The 14124-nt window shown below is 34.7% G+C and overlaps 1 protein-coding gene across 3 annotated transcripts in view; it reads right to left on the bottom strand.

Moving 5' to 3' along the window:
* PDCD10 (programmed cell death 10) overlaps positions 1-14124 on the bottom strand; it is a 43429-nt gene that overhangs the window by 25230 nt on the left and 4075 nt on the right. For all 3 annotated transcript variants that reach the window (XM_012779206.2, XM_012779204.3, XM_012779208.3), the window contains one exon: positions 1693-1908. In XM_012779206.2, coding sequence (XP_012634660.2) covers positions 1693-1788 — 96 coding nt within the window. In that variant the 5' untranslated portion in view covers positions 1789-1908. The remainder of the gene's footprint in view (positions 1-1692; positions 1909-14124) is intronic.

Raw genomic sequence — 14124 nt, 5'->3', positions numbered from 1 at the left:
CTGAACAGAACTGAAGCACGTGTTTCTAACAACAGCTACTTAAGAATCAGAACAAAAATGCCAAAATTAATTACCGGAGTGTTGGCCATAGCTGCCAAAGATGGGCATAACTAGACCTAAAAGAGTGCCTCCAATGCTACTATAGTAGCAATATAATGATAGGTTTTTCAAAAGATGCTTCCTCCTTAGTAACAAAACTCCTAAATTTCCCAATCTCCTTTGCAGCTAGGTTTGGTCATGAAATTAAGCTACTGCCAATGAAATGTAAGTGGAAATCTCTCATAGGCCTTTCAAAAGGGCTACTTTAAGGCAGCAGGACTCTACTCCCTACCCCATCTTCCCCCTTACAGACAACAACTTTGGACATGATGGATGTGCTTCAGCAATTGCCCTGCGCGCCAAGCTGACATTGATAACAGAAGCCAAGCACTAGGACAGTGGAGTAAAAGATAGGAACCTGAGTTCCTGATGACACTAAGTCATAAAGACATTAGCCCTGGACCACTTGCCTCTAAAATCTTTTATGTAACAGAGAAATAAACTTTTACCCAAGCCACGATTTTCAATTTTCTCTTATGCTTGCTAAACCTAACACTACTTGACAGTGTTTGAAATTTCAAAATGTATATCTGAATTGGCAACTAAGTCTGTGGTTTTCATGTCAAAGAGGGTAAATGTATCACTCTCTGCCCCCAATACTTATGATTTTAAGATCAGAAAATACATCAACTGTAATCAAACCCAAAAATGTGGGAAAAATGGTTTTGAAGTTCAGAATTTTATTCTAATAAAAATATTTTACAAAAAGAGATGAAAAGTCATTGGAAATGGTATGGGTTTCCAGACTACAATAGCGACCATAAGGTTAATGATGTTAAAGGCTAATTAGATTAATAAAAAAGCAAAAAAGTGATTATTAAGTTTTTTAAAAAAGGCTGAACCCAATGGATATGGAATCCAGAGATCTAGGTTTGATTTTAATCCTAAGTAATTTTAGGAAAATAATTTCATATATCAGAGCCTCAGCTCACAATTAAAGGAAATTAAATGATCTCTAAGGAACTTCCAGCTCTAAAATTCTCTACATACTATAGTATATTAACTTAAATGAAAAACCAAAAATGTATTAAATCCAAAATAATTCCTCAAATAAAAAAGCAACCACATCCTTCTCCAGATACAAAGCAAGTATCTTCAAAATATCAGTTAAAAAATGTTTTGTCATCATCAACAATAACTTATTAGGATCTCTGTGCCTACTATTCTAGCTACGTAGAACATAACTTTTTGGCTAACTCTTCAACTAACTCTTCTCTCTTTCAGATCTTAGGATATATGTCCCTTCTTCAGTGAAGCCTGTCCTGACCCCTAAAATAGGTCCCACCTACTATTTTCTTTTTTAATACACTTTTTAAAAACTTCATAACACTTACTACAATGTTTCATTTATATAATTATTTATGTTCTTTATTCAATGTCTATCTCTTTCACTATGGTGCAACCTCCAGAGGGAAGTGGCATATCTGTTTGGTTTTGTTTTCACCATTTTATGCCCCGACACAATGTGTAACACACAGATGGAGTTCATTCATGCTAGTATTTACTATTTGCTATATGAAAGAACAAGCTAATAAATGAAGCAGGCGTTAAAGAACTATAAGAGATCATATGAGGAAATGTTTACCCACTTACCTCATTAAACACAGGATACATGACTGCATAAAGGGGCATAGAAACCATGGAAGTGGTCTCAGCTTCATTCTTCATCTCTTCCATTGTCATCCTCATTCAAAAGCCAACTACAGTAGAAAAAGCAGTGCTAAAATGGAGAAGAATCTTCATTCACTGCAGTGTTTCCTCCTTTTTATTTTTTGTGATAAAAGAACAGGGCACCAAACACACACTGATCTGGTGAAGGGGGAAGAAAGAACATAGATTTACTATTTTAAGGAGAAATAACAAATACCAATAATTTTCCTTTCCAAATCACAGAGTTCTCTTATGAAAAGCTAATCTGTTAATGTATTTTACTTGTGAAACAACTCTGGTCAGTGAGACATCTATTTTTTTCTAACTCAGCAGACTCAAGAACTGCCATTCCTACAACTAACCCCCTGTTTAGGTATTCTTTACAAAACAATGATATAAGAATCCATTTAACTTCAACTCAGAGAGCTCTCTACGAAGCACCATAAAACAATAATGTATCTGATGCCATCATATACAATCTAGGAAAAAATATCAGGATGCATAATAATAGCATTTATGTGTCATATAAAATTATATTCAGGAAATATACAATGTGTAAGCTTGTATAGGGAAACAAATTAAAGAATTAAGAAAAAATAATTAGGGTATTTAACATTTTCATTAAAATATTTTTGCTACTTGTTCATTGAATTTTGCAACATGAAAATAACAATAACATATCAAGTGCCAAAGATTTAAGACAAATCTTAAAATTAGAAAAATTCTACCAAATATAATTCATTTGGGAAAATGCATGCTACTCTTGCCATGTACTTTTTGGTATTTAGAACTCTGGGAATCTTGGTCCAAATCTGACACAAAAACTGAAAGAAGAAAAATCCAGAGAAACTGGGAGTTTAGGATTAAAATCAAGAATTCAACAATAGAAGAAAGAAATTTTGCCTTGAGGGGAAGGGTTGTGGTAACGTGTTACTTTCTCAAAGAAAGCAACTATTTATTTCCATGCTAAGGTAAAAAAAAAAAAAAAAAAAGACCCTAATTGTAAAGTAATAGTAATGACATACCTGTAATCTATTAAAGAAAAAAGCTATTAATTTTTACTAATTTCTACTACTTACAAAGCATTTTCATAGTATAAGACATTTTTCACATGTATTTAGTCCTCAAAATAACTTACTTTATAGTAACTATCATTCCAATTTTAAAGATGCAAAATTAGGCTCACAGACAGATGATAAATAACTTGCCCAACATAACATATGTAGAGGCCAAAGACTTGCTCCTAGGGCTCTGAATACAGATCTGATACTCCTCCATCACAAAACCAAGTTTGAAATGGAAATAAAGTACCCCACCTCACCTACTCAAGAAAGTGCCCAGAAGTTATTAATTCGCTGAACAAATGTATGTTTAGCACCCACTAAGTGCAAGATGCAGTTCCTAATCATTAAAATTGTATCTGCAACAGACTATGGAAGACCTAAGCAGTTTCAAAGATATAAACTTTAATTAAAGGCCTGGAATGCTGCTTTAAAAAGCTACAAAACATGTCCCATTTGAGAACTGCCTAGTATTCCACCATATTGACACTGATGAAAGGGAACGCAACACCTACTCAAACTGTTTAGTTTCATTTCCAATAGTTCTAAACGCAGGTGAGTTTTTCTGTTTATGAACTGAAACCTGCTCCCTGACTTCATATCACAAGAAAAGGCCAATTCCTCTTTCTAAATTTTGTTCTACGGGAATAAAATTCTACAGGGAAAACCATTAACTGGTCACAATTTTTAAGTAGACTGCTTTGGTCATAACATGAAGAAGAGAATGGAGGAAAAGAAGCTGAAGGCAGGGTAAACTTAAGAGATCTAGTATATCTAGTAAGAGATAAATAAGATCTAAATAATAAGCAAGTGGAAATATGTAAATACCAATTGTGGCCCTGCTACTCCTATTTAACTCCTTAATGTCATGTAATGATCTACTTTCCTACTTGGAAATAAATTGGGAATGGTTTTTCATAATAAATAAAGTTTGAACAAAGAAGGGGAGCTGAAATGCAGCACTGCCAGTCAATGAAAAAGATGGAAGAAGCAGAAGGCATGATATTAATTAAAAAGCAGGTGAGAAACAGCAAAACAAGACCAAAAGAACCTGAAGAGCTATCTCACTGGGTGACAAATATTTTACTGATTACCTATAGGCATGATACAAAATATATAGCAGTGAACAAGACAAGATAGTTTCTGACCCCATGGAACTTATTCTATAAAACAAAAGATGGAACATGTACATTTGTGAAGAGCACACAAGGGAGAAGTCAGGCTGCTATAATGTTATGTGAGAATTAAATGAGAGAACCAGTATCACAAAAAAAAAAAAGAGTTTCAAAAAGAAAGTAGCTCTAAGTTTTAAATGCTATCGAGCATGGACAATAACCTTTAAAAAATTATTTGATTTCTTCAAGGGGTTAAGAGGTAGGAAACCTTCAAAGAGCACTGTACTTATTTATACACCAAGGGTGGAAATTCTATGCATGGGCTAAAGAGTAAGCTGGTAAGAAAGGAATCTAAGTTTTTAAGAATCTCAGTTAAAAAGAGGGTGAAATACTAACGAGGAGAGTAGGCTCAATGGAAACATTTTTCTGTTTGACTCTTGTGAACACATATGCATATCATCTCATCACAGATGTAAAGGCTGACAGAGGTAAAGGGATCAGGTTAGTGGCTAGAGTCACTTTCCGATTTCCTGCTGATATCTCCACCTATCTCCCGATAAATTTGCTCAAATACTTAATTTTTACCTTTAGTAAATATCGGCACTGGTTTTTTTTTAAAACTTGTGTTACAATAAATAATCACTTCTCTAAAACAGTACTATCCCAAAAAGAACAGTATTTTAGCAACATTGTGGGCTAAACAATGGCTGGCCTGCATACACAACCACCTTTTAATATTGTTCCTATGAAAAATATACCAAAGAACCAATTTACAATTGAATTTTTTATAACACACATTCACAAGTTGGGGCCACTGAAGTTTTCCAATAAGGCTTTTAAAATATTGGATTATTCTGGCAATTTCAATTCAACTGCAAGTTAAAATATGCTTCTGTCCTTCCTTTCCCATGCTTCATTTGAAATTGTTCAATGGACAACTCTATGCAACAAAAAAAGACTGCTACAGAAAAGAGCAAGGGTCAACTGAGCTGAATAAGGTCTGAGGCCCCCTTTGATAAGGTTCCTTCCTTTCAATATGGGTGTGGTGAGGTTCTGGGAGTTGGGCAGCACTTCAACAAAGTTTCAGCCACATAAGGGGTACTGGGTTTTGACGTGAGTGCTGATCATGCACATATAGATAAATGAAGATCACTGACTACAAACCCAAAATCTGCAAAGATCTTAAAAAGTGATTCATCTACCTCCTAACTACAATAGAAATCAAAATCTAAAAATGGCATAGTGACTTGCCCATGGTCGATTTCTAGCTAAAAATAAAATAATAAAAATTTAATGTCAGTACAGTGGCAATATAGCAAGAACTTTATGTTTCACATTTTAAATATATTGCTTTAGGGGAAATTTTGTCAGTTCAAAGTAAGCTTTGTATCTGAACTGTTAGCATCCACCAAATAAAAAACAAAAACCAGAATTGTAGGTAAGAATTTAAACAAAAAGCAAATCTTTAAACAAATTTTTCTTCAAAAACACCCTTTGTGATATGGAGATATCAATACAAATACAGCAACTTTCTCATTATATTTTCCCCTTTATTTCCCTGAGCACTGACAATAACACTGCTAATTTCTAACATTAGATGAATCGGCTTTAAATATCTACCTGAGTTTAGGACAATTATCACTTGTTTAGAGTGAGGAGGCAAAACAATTGATTCTTGGCCATTCCACTGTCAAACTCTTAGTCTTCACAGTTTTTGCCCTGCATAACCAACTTGAGTCTGCTAATATAAAGAGCTACACTTGGATATATCTCAGAATTCAGAATCAGCATTTCCTGAAACAGCTTCACTTTACACCATCTGGGGCCTGAGATAAATCTAGAGCCAAAGCTATTTACTCTCAAATGAAAGGAGCGGGACAGAAAGTCCTTGGTATTGGTGTATGCGGTTCTTCATTAGAAAAAAAGCTTCTTCGTAAGACAAATTCTACACTTAAAATGTTTGTAGGCAGGCCTTTTTGTCTTGTTTTTCTCTATACTTCAGCCCTCTCACTTAGCCCTAAATTCTTATAATTTCTATAATCTCCCTCTCTAAAAGGGAGAAGATTGATTGATTGATTGATGTTGTATCTCCAACAAAATGTCCATGAACATTCAGTCAAGTGTATTCATTCTAGCAGGGATCAGAATATATGTGTTTATGTTCCCATTTATAAATATTTCTTTTTCTCAATAGAGATATTAGAGTCAGCATGGCAGGTACATAGCAGACACTTAATTTTTGTTGAATGAACAAATTAATGAAATAAAGAGATGGGCAACTCATAAGTTGAATCATTCTTGCTAATACTTGTCAAATGCCAAGCCTAGCAAAATAAAAACAAACACAAAAAGTTAATTAATTCTATTAATAAGTCTGGACCCAGGCATATTGACCAGTTTTGCTTTCTTTTTTAGCTATCTCAGGCTCTTTCAACTATAATAAGCTAAGAGATCCGATGGTTATATTTGCACATTCTAGTAAGGAAGTCCTCCCCAAGAGTTGGTTGACTGAGGGTTTCAAAGAACTGACAACTTCCCTTCCTTTCTCTCAATAATATAGCATCAAGAATCATACCCATCAGGCTCCTAGAAAAACTGGATTTATCCAAAGACTATAAAGAGATCATAGTCTGGCCATTTCACATAGCTGGGAAGGCTGGCATTGCTATTGTAACTTATACACTTTTCAGGGCTTTCTCATGCCAAAATGTTATAATCACTTCCAATAAGAGACCAAAGATTTAGAAGAGAAAGCTAGGAGGAAAAAGGGAGGTAAAAGAACAGATGAAGTTTTATGATCCTACTTGGACCAAAATAAACTTGAAGTCTTCAGGATATACCTACATTTCTCTCCTTCCTCTGCAAATTATATTTTCTATAATGTAAGGCTCTTTATTCTAGTTTTCTTTCTTAATAAAATTATGTGGAACTTAAATCTCCCCGAACATACACTACTGTCAGTGTAGTATTTATAGGATTTCACATTTAGGGACACTTAGACACAGTGTCTTGTTAACAAGTATAACACACAGTACTTTGCCACTGTATTATTTATTTATATGTTTTCTAGGTTTTTTTCAAAATATCAACTGAATAATATGTGCAGAGAGATATGGGGAAAAAAACATAAGAATTAAGATCTGAAAACATAAGCTCAAATTCTGGTCCTGTCATTTACAAACCATTTTGTCTTCAAGCAGTCACCTTATCTTTCTATGCTTTAGTTTCTTCTTTAAGATGGACAACTGAGCTGCATACTTAAAAAAAGATGTAGTTGAAATAAAAGATAATTTCCAACCCAAACCACAAAGCCTCTAAATTAAATGACTTTAAGTTACTAAGCATTGTGTTTTTGCACTTTTAAATAACTATCCAAAGAAAAGTACACATTCCACAATGAATTCTCACTTCACTGGAAAGTCTAACCTACTCAATGAAATTTGGAAAGTCACCCTGTTGTCCCCTGTGTTAAACCACATTTTTCACATAATTGATACAACTGGGTTCAAGGATTCCAGCTACTTAAAAAGAAAAAAATAAGATACAAAAGATATTATCTTCAAGTATCTGTAAATACGACAAAAGATGTTTGCTGAGCTATCAAGAAGTAACAGAGGTTCTAACTAAAACAACATCTATAAGTTGAGTTAAAATCTCTTTGAAAATAGATAAAATGGACAAATTAGAACACAATGACCCACAATGGAAGAATGCTTAAACGTAAAAGTGCTCTAAATTTAACTCTATTCAGTTTATCATTCCCTGTTAATTCCAATATGTCTGTTAGAAAGAGGTGTTCCTTAACTGATGAGCAAGCTTGGTACTAAACATATGCTTATAAATTAGTCAACTTACAACTTATTTTTCTGTAGAGAGTTAAGGTTCTAAGAAAGACTTCAAAATCCACAATCTGACCTAAAGAAAACAGGAATAAGAGTGTTTCACTTATACCTAGCAACATTAAGAGCATTGTAACTAGAGAGGTGAGTACATTTTTCTCATCTATGAAATGGGAATAATGAAATCATCTCTTAAGGCTGTTGTGAAGATTAAATGTCATTCTTACAGATAAAACATTTAAAACAGTGCATACACATAGGAATTATTCAATTTTAGCTATTATGATTAAGTACAGAAAATCTAATCTAGATGACAAAATCAGATCTCTCTACATGTCAGGCCTCCTCTACACCCCTCCCCCCCCACCCAGGGAATCAGAGACTCTTCTAAGTCAGATAAATGGAAGAAGATAAGTGATTTTAAATGTCTTCAAGAGAGAACTCTTTTTTTCCAAATAAAATCTATTATCAAACCCTATATAGGAGAAACAGAATAGACTAAACTGTTCATTTATCTGATAAATGCTACTAGTTTATCAGCCCCTCCACTCACAGGAGCTCTTAAACATCTCCCCTCCACAATTTGAAAATCACTGCTCTAGGACAATCACTACACAGGCATTATGAAGAACAAAGGTGAGTGGCCCTAATAATAAGGTTAAGAGCTAGCAGAAGGTATTCGGACCCAGAATTTTTCTTAACTCAGTTCTAGATCTCAATCTCTCTTGTCACACATGGCTATGCATTTAAGAAACTCAATGTTAAGATTCTAAAATTTTAAAGCAAAACCAACCATTATATATTATCTTGTCCATCTCCAAATTTCACAACTTAGAAATAAAAGTCCATAGAAATTCACATTAAGAAATAAAAAAGAATGGTGACAATTATTTTAACCAAATACAGTAGTAGGCTATTACTACCAGTAGGCTGTACTGGTCATGTTAGTCTGCCAAACTGAACTATAATACTTCTAGACTAAGCTGCCCTGTCCTGTGCATTATCCATGGTCCAATCAGCATACAACCAAGAACCTTAGACTCCATTTAGAAATGTCTGAAGACTGAAATAATAATGTGGCTCTGATTCAATGGTTACTCTACAGTACTGAGCAGCACAGCTTTGTGGATCTTCAATTTGATGCTACTGAGACTCACCCTAAAAGTTAAATGCATCATGTCCAGGGTATGCACTTACATATTATGGAGAGTACTGTTTCTTAATACAGAAATCTATAAAATAAACAAGAAATAAGTAAGTTTTTCTACACACAGATGGACAGTATAAAGCAAGAGGAGATCTGAAACAGAAAGACCTGAGTTTGAATTTTTGCTCAGCTGAATGGTACCATTTAAGTTATTTAATCTCTCTTTCTAAACTCAGTAAGAACTTATTGGAAATATTAACTGAAGTACTGGCTTTATCAGGTTAAGAATATTAAATGCATATAAAAGACCGAGTACCCAATAAGCATTGGATAAGCATTCAATTCACAATATCATTGATATCTTATCCAAAATTCTATGACCCTAACATAGAATAGGGCATTAGGGCTGCAAGTAGGATGAGGCAAAGCAGATGCCTCGAGAACAAAATTTTGCTCTGATTTGCATGCCATGGAGAGTTGGTGTCTCCTTAAATTTTGTACGCTAGGCACCTCTCTGGCCTCACTCTAGTCCTGCCCCTGCATAGCATACACAGTAATAGTCTAATACTGACATCACAATGTCACAAAGGCCATTTACATAGTATATTTTCAAAATCTTTTCTCCCCATATGTCAAAATGAAAACAATTAAATAATTTAGGCCACTAGAAGAAAGTTACATATATAATCCAAAGCAAATTACTTAGTTTTGGAATACATAATTTGATCATCAGATGCATTTTAGAACTTTCTGCCAAATCAATGTTAAAATTACTTTTAATTCTCTTAATGTACATAGGTCATCTTAACAAAGGAAGCTGTGGCCCAGAAGCAGGCTGGGTAGCAGAATGAAATCAAGATGAGATAAAAGAACTTCTCAAGTTAATTCATACCAGGGGTAATCTACACAGGATAATCAAAAGTTGACAACAGAATCAAAGAGCTCATTACCTCTGAATTAGCTGATGGGGAATGGGAACAACTACAACAAAATAGCACCAACTGGCTTCTGACATATTTCAAAATAACTGGTTTAGGGGGAAAAAACAGATCTCTTTAGTTGTAACAATCCTCACACAAACCTTTATTTTCCTATTCCAAAGTCTAAATTTTTGTTAAGTCATGGTCTGAACAAAATTTAAATAAAAACACTTGTTAGAAGACAGGAACCAAATTTGTCCCCTTGAATAAGTTTACCTTTTGCCATAAAGTTCTCAATCTAGTGGTTTAGGAATAATAATGCCTAGTTGAACAGTCATTTAGTGTTTAATTGAGGTACGTGCTCTTTTATTTTCCTTTTTATTAGTATTTGTGATCTCTTATTTTAATTTCTTCAACACAATATTAAAGCTTTCAAGTCCTTTAGAAATTTAACTACACTTAAGTCCTCAGAATGTTCTCATGTTCTCTATGCTTAAAAGTACAATTAAAGGAATCTGTACTATCTTGGGTTGCTATGTGTATCACTTATAATGTTAGATACCTACTATTTAATTTAATGACTTCTAATGGCCTAAGATCCTCTACCACATGCAATCTGTCTTTACAAAATTTCTTTGCACCGAAACACTGCCACAAGGCACTCAAATATTGATAAAATTATTAAGATCACCCCAGCTCCAAGAAATTGCCTCTGGCTTATTTGTTTAACAGTATGTGTTAATAAAGCCAAGATTCTATCTGGATGAGGGCATTTAACTTCACCTTTAGCTTCCAATTGATCTGAAATACAAATGCTGGTAAGTCCTAAAAAGAAATGAGGGCCAGAATGGTATCTGCTTACACTGTATTTACAGTTCCTATTGTAACCTTTACTTTGCAAAAGTGTAATTCATTTTTTAAGGAAAGAGACAAAGTAGAAGCTCTCAGAAATCTCTCACGTTTTGACAATATTGCATAAATGCCAATTTTAATATGGATCAAGGTATGTACAAAGCATGTGCATTTCTGAATAAAAGACTACAGCACTATTCAAAATTCCTAACAACAATCTGAACCAGTATAGGGAGCAGTTGCCGCCTAGGGGCCAGATAGGACTCATTTAACAGTCCCAACTGGCTTTAGCTGTAGTAACCTTATATGAGTCTAAGAGGGGAGCAGGGGTGTAACATTTTAGAGTTTTGTCATTACTTAACTCCAATCTCAGATTCCAGTTTATCCTGAAGTAATTTAGGATGGCTGAATAAGGCAGGAAAACCCATTTCATTGCCCCGGACCAGATGGCAAGTTAGAGAAACTATCATTTTTTTTTCCCTTCCTATAACCTCAGACCCCAAATTAACAAATGAATTGATGCATGTGGAAGCACTTAATATATTAGAAAGGCTAAATGTTCATACAAGGATCTTTCCAAAGATAATTTCCCTAAAGAGAAGTTTTATCCATTTCTCTATCACAGTACTCTGCATAGTCAGTCTGAGTAAGCAACAGTGTTAGAGATGTGGTGATGAAAAGGTATAGTCTATACCCTTAAGGGGGTGCAGTCTTTCAGGGAAGAGAGACACTGAAGAAAAACAGTGACATGTCAGGCTGTCACTTTGCATAATATTCCAGGGACATCTACACCATGATATGCATACACTTACCCTAAGAAAGTTACACATCTTTTTTGGAAGAAAACAAAAAAGAAAAGTAACTACGGGAATATGTAGGTGATCATAATTCCATCCCACATGCATAAGCTCCAGAATGTGAGAGGTAAGAGATATGGATCTGCTATTCCTTCCACCGATGGACTTAGGAGCCCCCCATGCCTCTCACAATTAGTTGACCACATTGACTATGACTCTTGCACTATAATATACATATTTCTTTTTCAACACGGCCTCTGAATAACTTGTCAAATACTACACTGGACTCAAAGGAAAAGTAATCTATTTCAATGCTAGAGAAAACCTGGCTGTGTTGAAGTTGTTAGTCTCCAATATGTTAAATTCTAAATAGATTTTTTTAAGACTAAGTTTAAAAATTCAGTAATTTCTGCCTGCCACCTGACCTTAGTATCTAAGACACAACTTCTCTATAACTGCAACTCATAATGCTCACTGCCCTTCAATGGAGTACAATCACTAACATTTTTACTGCAATGATCAAAAACACAGTCTCTTGAGCCAGCCAGCCTGGATTCAAATCTGAATTTCAAGAAATTACTGATCCTGCATCCTTGGCTGGGCAAGTTCCTTAACCTCGCTATACTTTACTGTCCTCATTTATAAACTGACCATAATAGTGTCTCTACCTCGAAGGGTTATGGTAAGGATTATTACATGAGACTATGCAAAATGTTTAGCATGATGCCTGGCATTTAGTTACTGCTCAATAAATGTTGGCTATCATATTAGACTCCAACTCATTCCAAAGTAGATTTAAGGCAATTTCACACATGGCATATACTTAATAAGTGAATGAACCAAAAGATCATTATTATGCAATTTATTTTATTTTATTTTATTTTTTGAGACAGAGTCTCATTTTGTTGCCTATGCTAGAGTGAGTGCCATGGCATCAGTGAGCTCACAGCAACCTCAAACTCCTGGGCTCAAGCAATCCTTCTGCCTCAGCCTCCTAAGTAGCTGGGACTATAGGCATGTGCCACCATGCCCAGCTAATTCTTTCTATATATATTAGTTGGACAATTAATTTCCTTCTATTTATAGTAGAGATGGGGTCTCCCTCTTGCTCAGGCTGGTTTCGAACTCCTGACCTCGAGCAATCCACCGGCCTCCGACTCCAAGAGTGCTAGGATTACAGGCAAGAGGCACAGAGCCCAGCCCATTATTATGCAACTTAGACTTACTTCTGTTAACTTATTTCTAAGGGACTGACCTGAGTATATAATAGTGCCTACCATTTAACATGTTCCATTCCACTGCTATTACCCAATAACTCATAAGCTTGTTAGTAAAATCCTTTTTTACTTTTTTTCTTTTACCCTACAGGCAACATGTGATTCTAAGCAACTGTAGAAGAATGAGACTGAACACGTTCACATGATTTTGGGTGATTAAAAAAATGATTACATAAATGAAAAATATAAGGGTGACCCTGAAAAATAAGATTGGACTATTACAATACATTCAAGATACATTTAAATTTTGTAGATTAAATGGGAAAACTGAAATTTCCATCTTCATAAAGACAAAATAAACCACCAAACCACACTGTTTACCTTTTAGCAAATAAATTATTTCTAATTGCTATAAAAAAGCTGCTTTCATTTTTTTACATTAGGTGTATGTGTATGTACATATATCCCTAAAGTATAAGCCTCAAAGATTGCAACTTACTTTACCATTTCAAATGCAATAATACACAGAATCAATTATACTATTTAACTTCTACATCATTGTTATAGTTTCTATTACAGAGAAAAATTATTTATCATAGAATTGGCTTAAAATTCTTAGTAACATTACCTATCATAATGACCTTAATAGTCCAACAACATATAAGAAGCAATACTTCAATTTTATCCTTCACATACTTGTTATACCACGTAAATACGAAAATTTTATCCAAGATTCAAATAACATCAAGACTGGCTTTTAAAAAAATATGTTTAGGACTCAGTAAAGACTTGTATTTAAGAAAAACTAGGAGCATTATAAAATTTTAAAGCCAAATATCAGCAATCACTTTTTGACAATATCTTGTGGGAGAGTGAATTGGTATATCCATGAAGGCATGTAAGACTACAGCAACTCAAAGCTGTTGAATTTATTCTATGCCATTCCTGTGGTTTCACAGAAGATTGCAGAATTTGTTTTCAAGACCAAAACCTAACACAATGTATCTCTGAAACTTAGTTTTAAATTTAGCCCATTTTAAAAATGATCTTTTTATGTTTATAAGTATCTAGGTTTAAAGCAAATAAGACCCACTTAAATATTGCAAAAATTTTCTCTCTCTCTCTCTCTCTCTCTCTCTTTCATTTTCTTTTTTTTAAACATAGTCTTGCTCTGTTGCCCGGGCTAGAGTGCCCTGGGATCAGCACAGCTCACTGTGCAAACTCCTGAGCTCAAGCAATCCTCCTGCCTCAGCCTCCTAAGTAGCTGGGACTATACAGGTGCACACCACCATGCTCAGCTAACTTTTTCTATTTTTAGTTGAGATGGGGTCTCACTCTTCCTCAGGCAGGACTCAAACTCCTGACCTCCTGTCTCGGCCTTCCAGAGTGCTAGGATTACAGGCAATGAGCCACTGCGCCCAGCCTAC

Source organism: Microcebus murinus, chromosome 1 (genome assembly GCF_040939455.1).
Source record: "Microcebus murinus isolate Inina chromosome 1, M.murinus_Inina_mat1.0, whole genome shotgun sequence".
Classification (NCBI taxonomy): Eukaryota; Metazoa; Chordata; class Mammalia; order Primates; family Cheirogaleidae; genus Microcebus; species Microcebus murinus.
Note: the sequence above shows the minus strand (reverse complement) of the source record. Positions and strands in the feature narration are given on the sequence as shown.